The 14,350-nt window shown below is 56.7% G+C and overlaps 1 protein-coding gene across 1 annotated transcript in view; it reads right to left on the bottom strand.

The window, feature by feature from the left end:
* Positions 1-1,195: 1,195 nt before the first annotated feature.
* Positions 1,196-14,350, bottom strand: part of LOC140404689 (calpain-5-like) — a 92,323-nt gene continuing 79,168 nt past the window's right edge. The window contains 1 exon segment of the mRNA XM_072493350.1: positions 1,196-2,425. Within this exon segment, the coding sequence (XP_072349451.1) occupies positions 2,249-2,425 (177 nt within the window). The 3' untranslated portion in view covers positions 1,196-2,248.

The following is a 14,350-nucleotide window of genomic DNA, read 5'->3' on the forward strand; positions in this document are numbered from 1 at the left end:
TAGAGAAGACACGAGATTGAGGGCAACCCCCCAAAAAAGATCCAACGGAAACAAAGACCTCAATGCAGAGGTACTGAGGGAGTGCCGCACTGTTGGAGGCTCAGTACTGAGGGAGTGCTGCACTGTCAGAGGGTCAGTACTGAGGGAGTGCCGCGCTGTCAGAGGGTCAGTACTGAGGGAGTGCCGCACTGTCAGAGGGTCAGTACTGAGGGAGTGCTGCACTGTCAGAGGGTCAGTACTGAGGGAGTGCTGCACTGTCAGAGGGTCAGTACTGAGGGAGTGCCGCACTGTCAGAGGGTCAGTACTGAGGGAGTGCCGCTCTGTCAGCGGGTCAGTACTGAGGGAGTGCCGCACTGTTGGAGGGTCAGTACTGAGGGAGTGCCGCACTGTTGGAGGCTCAGTACTGAGGGAGTGCCGCACTGTCCCTCAGTACTGGCCCTCTGACAGTGCAGCACTCCCTCAGTACTGACCCTCTGACAGTGCAGCACCCCCTCAGTACTGACCCGCTGACAGAGCGGCACTCCCTCAGTACTGACCCTCTGACAGTGCGGCACTCCCTCAGTACTGACCCTCTGACAGTGCAGCACTCCCTCAGTACTGACCCTCTGACAGTGCAGCACTCCCTCAGTACTGACCCTCTGACAGTGCGGCACTCCCTCAGTACTGACCCTCTGACAGTGCGGCACTCCCTCAGCACTGACCCTCTGACAGTGCGGCACTCCCTCAGTACTGACCCTCTAACAGTGCGGCACTCCCTCAGTACTGACTCTCTGACAGTGCAGCACTCCCTCAGTACTGACTCTCTGACAGTGCAGCACTCCCTCAGTACTGACCCTCTGACAGTGCGGCACTCCCTCAGTACTGACCCTCTGACAGTACGGCAATCCCTCAGTAATGACCCTCTGACAGTGCGGCACTCCCTCAGTACTGACCCTCTGACAGTGCGGCACTCCCTCAGTACTGACCCTCTGACAGTGCAGCATGTAGACCGTACGGCTGCCGCTGTGCGTCGGTGGGGGAGGGAGTGAATGTTTGTGGAAGGGGGAGCCAATCAAGCGGGGCTGCTTTGTCCTGGATGGTGTTGAGCTTCTTGAGTGTTGTTGGAGCTGCGCTCATCCAGGCAAGTGGAGAGTATTCCATCACACTCCTGACTTGTGCCTTGTAGATGGTGGAAGGGCCTTTGGGGGGCGGGGGGGGGGGGGGGGGGGGTCAGGAGGTGAGTTACTCTCCGCAGGATTCCCAGCCTCTGACCTGCTCTGGTAACCACAGTATTTATATGGCTGGGTCCAGTTCAGTTTCTGATCAATGGTAACCCCCAGGATATAACGATTTGAGTGTGAAGGGACGATGGTTAGCTCCTTCGGACAGGATAGATGCTGGAGAGATGCAGGTTCACTCTTGACTGGAGATCTGTTGCCCCCTATAGCTGAGGAGGAGGAAGGCCTGAACCAAGGCTCACCTGCCCCATCTAATGGACGCACCGAGGACGACTGACCGAGCAGCGCCTGGCTCGTCATCCCATCTGATGGCGACACAGCTGCCTTTGTGGGCAAAGGGGGCCCCTCAGTCAGGGTTCCACAAGGAGTGGAGGGAGGGCGTTTAAACACTGTGGACTGAAGTTATACTAGCACGGCACATTCAGCACGCGCCGGCTCTCAGTGTTTCGAAGAGATGGCAGAATGGGAGGGGAGGTGGGGGGACTTGTGTGTGTGTGTATGTGTGTGTGTGTGTGTGTGGGGGGGGGGGGGGGGGAGGTGCTCCTAAATATTCCAGATGGAGTCCAACATTCACGGTGACAGAAATCCAACGGAAATAGAAGGGATGTCTCTCCAAATTCAAATCTCCTCGCTCCTGAGAGAGCACAGATATGGGCACCATCCTCTGCAGGCGCGTTCCTCGCCCGTGAGTCCAGGTTCAGCGGGAAGATGCGTCACGGCCCCCCGCCGAACCCTCCTCCCTCCCCCCTTCCCAACACCGCCCCATCGAATCCCACTTCAACGCACAATAACAAGACCCCCCAGCCATTTGACAGGGGTCAGAGGGTGACGGTCAATCGCTTGCCAAGCAGGTATCGACCTTGGGACCCGCTCAGGCATCTCCCAGTCGTTTGAGGGAGGAAAGACCCTCCAGTCTCAATCCCGTCAAATCCCCTTCCTCTCCCTTGTCCCCACCCCCTCCCCCCTCCCCTGGATTGGGAAGAGGGGTCGGGCTGTGCAAACGCGATAGTCTTTCCTGCTGGCACAGTGCGTCACAGGGCAGTCAGGTCATCACTGGAAGACACTTCGATGAGGAGAGAGCCTGGTTTGCGTTGCTTGTTGGATTTATCCAGAAGCTGCAGGGCGCAGCTGGAGCCGCTCTGGTTCTGTTCCGCGGCGATGGTGACCTGTCCCAGGAACACATCCCGCAGGAAACTGCTTGACCAGACCTGGAAGGGGGTGAGGAGGAGAGAGGGAAACAGGTTTCAGTCCATGGGCATTCTTAATCTACAACGGTTCAGATAATACATTTTCATCGCTAATTGCCCCTTCAGAGGCCCAACTGTGTGGAGGGTCAGTGCCCATGGACTCTGTACCCCTGCTCGGCCCAGGACCGCAAGAAACCTCAGAGAGTCGTGAACACCGCCCAGTCCATCACACAAACCTGCCTCCCATCCATTGACTCCATCTACACCTCCCGCTGCCTGGGGAAAGCGGGCAGTATAATCAAAGATCCCCCCCCACCCGGCTTACTCACTCTTCCAACTTCTTCCATCGGGTAGGAGATACAAAAGTCTGAGAACACGCACGAACAGACTCAAAAACAGCTTCTTCCCTGTTGTTACCAGACTCCTAAATGACCCTCTTATGGACAGACCTCATTAACACTGCACCCTGTATGCTTCATCCGATGCCAGTGCTTATGTAGTTACATTGTGTATGTTGTGTTGCCCTATTATGTATTTTCTATTATTCCCTTTTCTTCTCATGTACTTAATGATCTGTTGAGCTGCTCGCAGAAAAATACTTTTCACTGTACCTCGGTACACGTGACAATAAACAAATCCAATCCAATCCAATCCAATAAGACAGTGCCCATAGATCCTGTACCCAGTGAGGGACAGTGCTAAGGGACACTACCCAGTGAGAGTCAGTGCCCATGGACACTGTACCCAGTGAGAGTCAGTGCCCATAGATCCTGTACCCAGTGAGGGACAGTGCTAAGGGACACTACCCAGTGAGAGTCAGTGCCCATGGACACTGTACCCAGTGAGAGTCAGTGCCCAGGGACACTGTACCCAGTGAGAGTCAGTGCCCATAGATCCTGTACCCAGTGAGGGACAGTGCTAAGGGACACTACCCAGTGAGAGTCAGTGCCCATGGACACTGTACCCAGTGAGAGTCAGTGCCCATGGACACTGTACCCAGTGAGAGTCAGTGCCCAGAGTCACTGTACCCAGTGAGAGTCAGTGCCCAGAGTCACTGTACCCAGTGAGAGTCAGTGCCCATAGATCCTGTACCCAGTGAGGGACAGTGCTAAGGGACACTACCCAGTGAGAGTCAGTGCCCATGGACACTGTACCCAGTGAGAGTCAGTGCCCAGGGACACTGTACCCAGTGAGAGTCAGTGCCCAGAGTCACTGTACCCAGTGAGAGTCAGTGCCCAGGGACACTGTACCCAGTGAGAGTCAGTGCCCAGAGTCACTGTACCCAGTGAGAGTCCGTGCCCAGAGTCACTGTACCCAGTGAGAGTCAGTGCCCAGGGACACTGTACCCAGTGAGAGTCAGTGCCCAGAGTCACTGTACCCAGTGAGAGTCAGTGCCCAGAGTCACTGTACCCAGTGAGAGTCAGTGCCCAGAGTCACTGTACCCAGTGAGAGTCAGTGCCCAGGGACACTGTACCCAGTGAGAGTCAGTGCCCAGGGACACTGTACCCAGTGAGAGTCAGTTCCCAGGGATACTGTACCCAGTGAGAGTCAGTGCCCAGGGACACTGTACCCAGTGAGAGTCAGTGCCCATAGATCCTGTACCCAGTGAGGGACAGTGCTAAGGGACACTACCCAGTGAGAGTCAGTGCCCATGGACACTGTACCCAGTGAGAGTCAGTGCCCAGGGACACTGTACCCAGTGAGAGTCAGTGCCCAGAGTCACTGTACCCAGTGAGAGTCAGTGACCAGAGTCACTGTACCCAGTGAGAGTAAGTGCCCAGGAACACTGTACCCAGTGAGAGTCAGTGCCCAGAGTCACTGTACCCAGTGAGAGTCAGTGCCCAGAGTCACTGTACCCAGTGAGAGTAAGTGCCCAGAGTCACTGTACCCAGTGAGAGTCAGTGCCCAGAGTCACTGTACCCAGTGAGAGTAAGTGCCCAGGAAAACTGTACCCAGTGAGAGTCAGTGCCCAGAGTCACTGTACCCAGTGAGAGTCAGTGCCCAGGGACACTGTACCCAGTGAGAGTCAGTGCCCAGAGACACTGTACCCAGTGAGAGTCAGTGCCCAGGGACACTGTACCCAGTGAGAGTCAGTGCCCAGGGACACTGTACCCAGTGAGAGTCAGTGCCCATAGATCCTGTACCCAGTGAGGGACAGTGCTAAGGGACACTACCCAGTGAGAGTCAGTGCCCATGGACACTGTACCCAGTGAGAGTCAGTGCCCATGGACACTGTACCCAGTGAGAGTCAGTGCCCAGAGTCACTGTACCCAGTGAGAGTCAGTGCCCAGAGTCACTGTACCCAGTGAGAGTCAGTGCCCATAGATCCTGTACCCAGTGAGGGACAGTGCTAAGGGACACTACCCAGTGAGAGTCAGTGCCCATGGACACTGTACCCAGTGAGAGTCAGTGCCCAGGGACACTGTACCCAGTGAGAGTCAGTGCCCAGAGTCACTGTACCCAGTGAGAGTCAGTGCCCAGGGACACTGTACCCAGTGAGAGTCAGTGCCCAGAGTCACTGTACCCAGTGAGAGTCCGTGCCCAGAGTCACTGTACCCAGTGAGAGTCAGTGCCCAGGGACACTGTACCCAGTGAGAGTCAGTGCCCAGAGTCACTGTACCCAGTGAGAGTCAGTGCCCAGAGTCACTGTACCCAGTGAGAGTCAGTGCCCAGAGTCACTGTACCCAGTGAGAGTCAGTGCCCAGGGACACTGTACCCAGTGAGAGTCAGTGCCAAGGGACACTGTACCCAGTGAGAGTCAGTTCCCAGGGATACTGTACCCAGTGAGAGTCAGTGCCCAGGGACACTGTACCCAGTGAGAGTCAGTGCCCATAGATCCTGTACCCAGTGAGGGACAGTGCTAAGGGACACTACCCAGTGAGAGTCAGTGCCCATGGACACTGTACCCAGTGAGAGTCAGTGCCCAGGGACACTGTACCCAGTGAGAGTCAGTGCCCAGAGTCACTGTACCCAGTGAGAGTCAGTGCCCAGAGTCACTGTACCCAGTGAGAGTAAGTGCCCAGGAACACTGTACCCAGTGAGAGTCAGTGCCCAGAGTCACTGTACCCAGTGAGAGTCAGTGCCCAGAGTCACTGTACCCAGTGAGAGTCAGTGCCCAGAGTCACTGTACCCAGTGAGAGTCAGTGCCCAGAGTCACTGTACCCAGTGAGAGTAAGTGCCCAGGAAAACTGTACCCAGTGAGAGTCAGTGCCCAGAGTCACTGTACCCAGTGAGAGTCAGTGCCCAGGGACACTGTACCCAGTGAGAGTCAGTGCCCAGAGACACTGTACCCAGTGAGAGTCAGTGCCCAGGGACACTGTACCCAGTGAGAGTCAGTGCCCAGAGTCACTGTACCCAGTGAGAGTCAGTGCCCAGGGACACTGTACCCAGTGAGAGTCAGTGCCCAGAGTCACTGTACCCAGTGAGAGTCAGTGCCCAGAGTCACTGGACCCAGTGAGAGTAAGTGCCCAGGAACACTGTACCCAGTGAGAGTCAGTGCCCAGAGTCACTGTACCCAGTGAGAGTCAGTGCCCAGGGACACTGTACGCAGTGAGAGTCAGTGCCCAGAGACATTGTACCCAGTGAGAGTCAGTGCCCAGGGACACTGTACCCAGTGAGAGTCAGTGCCCAGAGTCACTGTACCCAGTGAGAGTCAGTGCCCAGGTGCACTGTACCCAGTGAGAATCAGTGCCCAGGAACACTGTACCCACTGAGGGACAGTGCCCAGGAACACTGTACCCAGTGAGGGTCAGTGCCCAGAGTCACTGTACCCAGTGAGAGTCAGTGCCCAGGGACACTGTACCCAGTGAGAGTCAGTGCCCAGAGTCACTGTACCCAGTGAGAGTCAGTGCCCAGAGTCACTGTACCCAGTGAGAGCCAGTGCCCAGGACACTGTACCAGTGAGAGTCAGTGCCCAGGGACACTGTACCCAGTGAGAGTCAGTGCCCAGAGTCACTGTACCCAGTGAGAGTCAGTGCCCAGAGTCACTGTACCCAGTGAGAGCCAGTGCCCAGAGACACTGTACCCAGTGAGAGTCAGTGCCCAGGACACTGTACCCAGTGAGAGTCAGTGCCCAGGGACACTGTACCCAGTGAGAGTCAGTGCCCAGAGTCACTGTACCCAGTGAGAGTCAGTGCCCAGAGTCTCTGTACCCAGTGAGAGTCAGTGCCCAGGGACACTGTACCCAGTGAGAGTCAGTGCCCAGGGACACTGTACCCAGTGAGAGTCAGTGCCCAGGGACACTATACCCAGTGAGAGTCAGTGCCCAGAGTCACTGTACCCAGTGAGAGTCAGTGCCCAGAGTCACTGTACCCAGTGAGAGTCAGTGCCCAGAGTCACTGTACCCAGTGAGAGTCAGTGCCGAGGGACACTGTACCCAGTGAGAGTCAGTGCCAAGGGACACTGTACCCAGTGAGAGTCAGTGCCCAGGGATACTGTACCCAGTGAGAGTCAGTGCCCAGAGACACTGTACCCAGTGAGAGTCAGTGCCCAGGGACACTGTACCCAGTGAGAGTCAGTGCCCAGAGTCACTGTACCCAGTGAGGGACAGTGCCCAGGGACACTGTACCCAGTGAGAGTCAGTGCCCAGGGACACTGTACCCAGTGAGAGTCAGTGCCCAGGGTTACTGTACCCAGTGAGAGTCAGTGCCCAGAGTCACTGTACCCAGTGAGAGTCAGTGCCCAGGGACACTGTACCCAGTGAGAGTCAGTGCCCAGAGTCACTGTACCCAGTGAGAGTCAGTGCCCAGAGTCACTGTACCCAGTGAGAGCCAGTGCCCAGGACACTGCACCCAGTGAGAGTCAGTGCCCAGGGACACTGTACCCAGTGAGAGTCAGTGCCCAGGGACACTGTACCCAGTGAGAGTCAGTGCCCAGAGTCACTGTACCCAGTGAGAGTCAGTGCCCAGAGTCACTGTACCCAGTGAGAGTCAGTGCCCAGGGATACTGTACCCAGTGAGAGTCAGTGCCCAGAGTCACTGTACCCAGTGAGAGTCAGTGCCCAGAGTCACTGTACCCAGTGAGAGTAAGTGCCCAGGAACACTGTACCCAGTGAGAGTCAGTGCCCAGAGTCACTGTACCCAGTGAGAGTCAGTGCCCAGGGACACTGTACGCAGTGAGAGTCAGTGCCCAGAGACGTTGTACCCAGTGAGAGTCAGTGCCCAGGGACACTGTACCCAGTGAGAGTCAGTGCCCAGAGTCACTGTACCCAGTGAGAGTCAGTGCCCAGGTGCACTGTACCCAGTGAGAATCAGTGCCCAGGAACACTGTACCCACTGAGGGACAGTGCCCAGGAACACTGTACCCAGTGAGGGTCAGTGCCCAGAGTCACTGTACCCAGTGAGAGTCAGTGCCCAGGGACACTGTACCCAGTGAGAGTCAGTGCCCAGAGTCACTGTACCCAGTGAGAGTCAGTGCCCAGAGTCACTGTACCCAGTGAGAGCCAGTGCCCAGGACACTGTACCAGTGAGAGTCAGTGCCCAGGGACACTGTACCCAGTGAGAGTCAGTGCCCAGAGTCACTGTACCCAGTGAGAGTCAGTGCCCAGAGTCACTGTACCCAGTGAGAGCCAGTGCCCAGAGACACTGTACCCAGTGAGAGTCAGTGCCCAGGACACTGTACCCAGTGAGAGTCAGTGCCCAGGGACACTGTACCCAGTGAGAGTCAGTGCCCAGAGTCACTGTACCCAGTGAGAGTCAGTGCCCAGAGTCTCTGTACCCAGTGAGAGTCAGTGCCCAGGGACACTGTACCCAGTGAGAGTCAGTGCCCAGGGACACTGTACCCAGTGAGAGTCAGTGCCCAGGGACACTATACCCAGTGAGAGTCAGTGCCCAGAGTCACTGTACCCAGTGAGAGTCAGTGCCCAGAGTCACTGTACCCAGTGAGAGTCAGTGCCCAGAGTCACTGTACCCAGTGAGAGTCAGTGCCGAGGGACACTGTACCCAGTGAGAGTCAGTGCCAAGGGACACTGTACCCAGTGAGAGTCAGTGCCCAGGGATACTGTACCCAGTGAGAGTCAGTGCCCAGAGACACTGTACCCAGTGAGAGTCAGTGCCCAGGGACACTGTACCCAGTGAGAGTCAGTGCCCAGAGTCACTGTACCCAGTGAGGGACAGTGCCCAGAGACACTGTACACAGTGAGAGTCAGTGCCCAGGGACACTGTACCCAGTGAGAGTCAGTGCCCAGGGATACTGTACCCAGTGAGAGTCAGTGCCCAGAGTCACTGTACCCAGTGAGAGTCAGTGCCCAGGGACACTGTACCCAGTGAGAGTCAGTGCCCAGAGTCACTGTACCCAGTGAGAGTCAGTGCCCAGAGTCACTGTACCCAGTGAGAGCCAGTGCCCAGGACACTGCACCCAGTGAGAGTCAGTGCCCAGGGACACTGTACCCAGTGAGAGTCAGTGCCCAGAGTCACTGTACCCAGTGAGAGTCAATGCCCAGAGTCACTGTACCCAGTGAGAGCCAGTGCCCAGAGACACTGTACCCAGTGAGAGTCAGTGCCCAGGACACTGTACCCAGTGAGAGTCAGTGCCCAGGGACACTGTACCCAGTGAGAGTCAGTGCCCAGAGTCACTGTACCCAGTGAGAGTCAGTGCCCAGAGTCTCTGTACCCAGTGAGAGTCAGTGCCCAGGGACACTGTACCCAGTGAGAGTCAGTGCCCAGGGATACTGTACCCAGTGAGAGTCAGTGCCCAGGGACACTGTACCCAGTGAGAGTCAGTGCCCAGAGTCACTGTACCCAGTGAGAGTCAGTGCCCAGGGATACTGTACCCAGTGAGAGTCAGTGCCCAGAGACACTGTACCCAGTGAGAGTCAGTGCCCAGGGACACTGTACACAGTGAGAGTCAGTGCCCAGAGTCACTGTACCCAGTGAGGGACAGTGCCCAGGGACACTGTACCCAGTGAGAGTCAGTGCCCAGAGACACTGTACCCAGTGAGAGTCAGTGCCCAGGGACACTGTACCCAGTGAGAGTCAGTGCCCAGGGACACTGTACCCAGTGAGAGTCAGTTCCCAGGGATACTGTACCCAGTGAGAGTCAGTGCCCAGGGACACTGTACACAGTGAGAGTCAGTGCCCATAGATCCTGTACCCAGTGAGGGACAGTGCTAAGGGACACTACCCAGTGAGAGTCAGTGCCCATGGACACTATACCCAGTGAGAGTCAGTGCCCAGGGACACTGTACCCAGTGAGAGTCAGTGCCCAGAGTCACTGTACCCAGTGAGAGTCAGTGCCCAGAGTCACTGTACCCAGTGAGAGTAAGTGCCCAGGAACACTGTACCAGTGAGAGTCAGTGCCCAGAGTCACTGTACCCAGTGAGAGTCAGTGCCCAGAGTCACTGTACCCAGTGAGAGTCAGTGCCCAGGGACACTGTACCCAGTGAGAGTCAGTGCCCAGGGACACTGTACCCAGTGAGAGTCAGTTCCCAGGGATACTGTACCCAGTGAGAGTCAGTGCCCAGGGACACTGTACCCAGTGAGACTCAGTGCCCATAGATCCTGTACCCAGTGAGGGACAGTGCTAAGGGACACTACCCAGTGAGAGTCAGTGCCCATGGACACTGTACCCAGTGAGAGTCAGTGCCCAGGGACACTGTACCCAGTGAGAGTCAGTGCCCAGAGTCACTGTACCCAGTGAGAGTCAGTGCCCAGAGTCACTGTACCCAGTGAGAGTAAGTGCCCAGGAACACTGTACCCAGTGAGAGTCAGTGCCCAGAGTCACTGTACCCAGTGAGAGTCAGTGCCCAGAGTCACTGTACCCAGTGAGAGTCAGTGCCCAGAGTCAATGTACCCAGTGAGAGTCAGTGCCCAGAGTCACTGTACCCAGTGAGAGTCAGTGCCCAGAGTCACTGTACCCAGTGAGAGCCAGTGCCCAGAGACACTGTACCCAGTGAGAGTCAGTGCCCAGGACACTGTACCCAGTGAGAGTCAGTGCCCAGGGACACTGTACCCAGTGAGAGTCAGTGCCCAGAGTCACTGTACCCAGTGAGAGTCAGTGCCCAGAGTCTCTGTACCCAGTGAGAGTCAGTGCCCAGGGACACTGTACCCAGTGAGAGTCAGTGCCCAGGGACACTGTACCCAGTGAGAGTCAGTGCCCAGGGACACTATACCCAGTGAGAGTCAGTGCCCAGAGTCACTGTACCCAGTGAGAGTCAGTGCCCAGAGTCACTGTACCCAGTGAGAGTCAGTGCCCAGAGCCACTGTACCCAGTGAGAGTCAGTGCCGAGGGACACTGTACCCAGTGAGAGTCAGTGCCAAGGGACACTGTACCCAGTGAGAGTCAGTGCCCAGGGATACTGTACCCAGTGAGAGTCAGTGCCCAGAGACACTGTACCCAGTGAGAGTCAGTGCCCAGGGACACTGTACCCAGTGAGAGTCAGTGCCCAGAGTCACTGTACCCAGTGAGGGACAGTGCCCAGGGACACTGTACCCAGTGAGAGTCAGTGCCCAGGGACACTGTACCCAGTGAGAGTCAGTGCCCAGGGATACTGTACCCAGTGAGAGTCAGTGCCCAGAGTCACTGTACCCAGTGAGAGTCAGTGCCCAGGGACACTGTACCCAGTGAGAGTCAGTGCCCAGAGTCACTGTACCCAGTGAGAGTCAGTGCCCAGAGTCACTGTACCCAGTGAGAGCCAGTGCCCAGGACACTGCACCCAGTGAGAGTCAGTGCCCAGGGACACTGTACCCAGTGAGAGTCAGTGCCCAGAGTCACTGTACCCAGTGAGGGACAGTGCCCAGGGACACTGTACCCAGTGAGAGTCAGTGCCCAGAGACACTGTACCCAGTGAGAGTCAGTGCCCAGGGACACTGTACCCAGTGAGAGTCAGTGCCCAGGGACACTGTACCCAGTGAGAGTCAGTTCCCAGGGATACTGTACCCAGTGAGAGTCAGTGCCCAGGGACACTGTACACAGTGAGAGTCAGTGCCCATAGATCCTGTACCCAGTGAGGGACAGTGCTAAGGGACACTACCCAGTGAGAGTCAGTGCCCATGGACACTATACCCAGTGAGAGTCAGTGCCCAGGGACACTGTACCCAGTGAGAGTCAGTGCCCAGAGTCACTGTACCCAGTGAGAGTCAGTGCCCAGAGTCACTGTACCCAGTGAGAGTAAGTGCCCAGGAACACTGTACCAGTGAGAGTCAGTGCCCAGAGTCACTGTACCCAGTGAGAGTCAGTGCCCAGAGTCACTGTACCCAGTGAGAGTCAGTGCCCAGGGACACTGTACCCAGTGAGAGTCAGTGCCCAGGGACACTGTACCCAGTGAGAGTCAGTTCCCAGGTATACTGTACCCAGTGAGAGTCAGTGCCCAGGGACACTGTACCCAGTGAGACTCAGTGCCCATAGATCCTGTACCCAGTGAGGGACAGTGCTAAGGGACACTACGCAGTGAGAGTCAGTGCCCATGGACACTGTACCCAGTGAGAGTCAGTGCCCAGGGACACTGTACCCAGTGAGAGTCAGTGCCCAGAGTCACTGTACCCAGTGAGAGTCAGTGCCCAGAGTCACTGTACCCAGTGAGAGTAAGTGCCCAGGAACACTGTACCCAGTGAGAGTCAGTGCCCAGAGTCACTGTACCCAGTGAGAGTCAGTGCCCAGAGTCACTGTACCCAGTGAGAGTCAGTGCCCAGAGTCAATGTACCCAGTGAGAGTCAGTGCCCAGAGTCACTGTACCCAGTGAGAGTCAGTGCCCAGAGTCACTGTACCCAGTGAGAGCCAGTGCCCAGAGACACTGTACCCAGTGAGAGTCAGTGCCCAGGACACTGTACCCAGTGAGAGTCAGTGCCCAGGGACACTGTACCCAGTGAGAGTCAGTGCCCAGAGTCACTGTACCCAGTGAGAGTCAGTGCCCAGAGTCTCTGTACCCAGTGAGAGTCAGTGCCCAGGGACACTGTACCCAGTGAGAGTCAGTGCCCAGGGACACTGTACCCAGTGAGAGTCAGTGCCCAGGGACACTATACCCAGTGAGAGTCAGTGCCCAGAGTCACTGTACCCAGTGAGAGTCAGTGCCCAGAGTCACTGTACCCAGTGAGAGTCAGTGCCCAGAGTCACTGTACCCAGTGAGAGTCAGTGCCGAGGGACACTGTACCCAGTGAGAGTCAGTGCCAAGGGACACTGTACCCAGTGAGAGTCAGTGCCCAGGGATACTGTACCCAGTGAGAGTCAGTGCCCAGAGACACTGTACCCAGTGAGAGTCAGTGCCCAGGGACACTGTACCCAGTGAGAGTCAGTGCCCAGAGTCACTGTACCCAGTGAGGGACAGTGCCCAGGGACACTGTACCCAGTGAGAGTCAGTGCCCAGGGACACTGTACCCAGTGAGAGTCAGTGCCCAGGGATACTGTACCCAGTGAGAGTCAGTGCCCAGAGTCACTGTACCCAGTGAGAGTCAGTGCCCAGGGACACTGTACCCAGTGAGAGTCAGTGCCCAGAGTCACTGTACCCAGTGAGAGTCAGTGCCCAGAGTCACTGTACCCAGTGAGAGCCAGTGCCCAGGACACTGCACCCAGTGAGAGTCAGTGCCCAGGGACACTGTACCCAGTGAGAGTCAGTGCCCAGAGTCACTGTACCCAGTGAGAGTCAATGCCCAGAGTCACTGTACCCAGTGAGAGCCAGTGCCCAGAGACACTGTACCCAGTGAGAGTCAGTGCCCAGGACACTGTACCCAGTGAGAGTCAGTGCCCAGGGACACTGTACCCAGTGAGAGTCAGTGCCCAGAGTCACTGTACCCAGTGAGAGTCAGTGCCCAGAGTCTCTGTATCCAGTGAGAGTCAGTGCCCAGGGACACTGTACCCAGTGAGAGTCAGTGCCCAGGGATACTGTACCCAGTTAGAGTCAGTGCCCAGGGACACTGTACCCAGTGAGAGTCAGTGCCCAGAGTCACTGTACCCAGTGAGAGTCCGTGCCCAGGGATACTGTACCCAGTGAGAGTCAGTGCCCAGAGACACTGTACCCAGTGAGAGTCAGTGCCCAGGGACACTGTACACAGTGAGAGTCAGTGCCCAGAGACACTGTACCCAGTGAGAGTCAGTGCCCAGGGACACTGTACCCAGTGAGAGTCAGTGCCCAGGGACACTGTACCCAGTGAGAGTCAGTTCCCAGGGATACTGTACCCAGTGAGAGTCAGTGCCCAGGGACACTGTACCCAGTGAGAGTCAGTGCCCATAGATCCTGTACCCAGTGAGGGACAGTGCTAAGGGACACTACCCAGTGAGAGTCAGTGCCCATGGACACTATACCCAGTGAGAGTCAGTGCCCAGGGACACTGTACCCAATGAGAGTCAGTGCCCAGAGTCACTGTACCCAGTGAGAGTCAGTGCCCAGAGTCACTGTACCCAGTGAGAGTAAGTGCCCAGGAACACTGTACCAGTGAGAGTCAGTGCCCAGAGTCACTGTACCCAGTGAGAGTCAGTGCCCAGAGTCACTGTACCCAGTGAGAGTCAGTGCCCAGGGACACTGTACCCAGTGAGAGTCAGTGCCCAGGGACACTGTACCCAGTGAGAGTCAGTTCCCAGGGATACTGTACCCAGTGAGAGTCAGTGCCCAGGGACACTGTACCCAGTGAGACTCAGTGCCCATAGATCCTGTACCCAGTGAGGGACAGTGCTAAGGGACACTACCCAGTGAGAGTCAGTGCCCATGGACACTGTACCCAGTGAGAGTCAGTGCCCAGGGACACTGTACCCAGTGAGAGTCAGTGCCCAGAGTCACTGTACCCAGTGAGAGTCAGTGCCCAGAGTCACTGTACCCAGTGAGAGTAAGTGCCCAGGAACACTGTACCCAGTGAGAGTCAGTGCCCAGAGTCACTGTACCCAGTGAGAGTCAGTGCCCAGAGTCACTGTACCCAGTGAGAGTCAGTGCCCTGAGTCACTGTACCCAGTGAGAGTCAGTGCCCAGAGTCACTGTACCCAGTAAGAGTAAGTGCCCAGGAACACTGTACCCAGTGAGAGTCA

This window comes from Scyliorhinus torazame, chromosome 31, assembly GCF_047496885.1.
Source record: "Scyliorhinus torazame isolate Kashiwa2021f chromosome 31, sScyTor2.1, whole genome shotgun sequence".
NCBI lineage: Eukaryota > Metazoa > Chordata > Chondrichthyes > Carcharhiniformes > Scyliorhinidae > Scyliorhinus > Scyliorhinus torazame.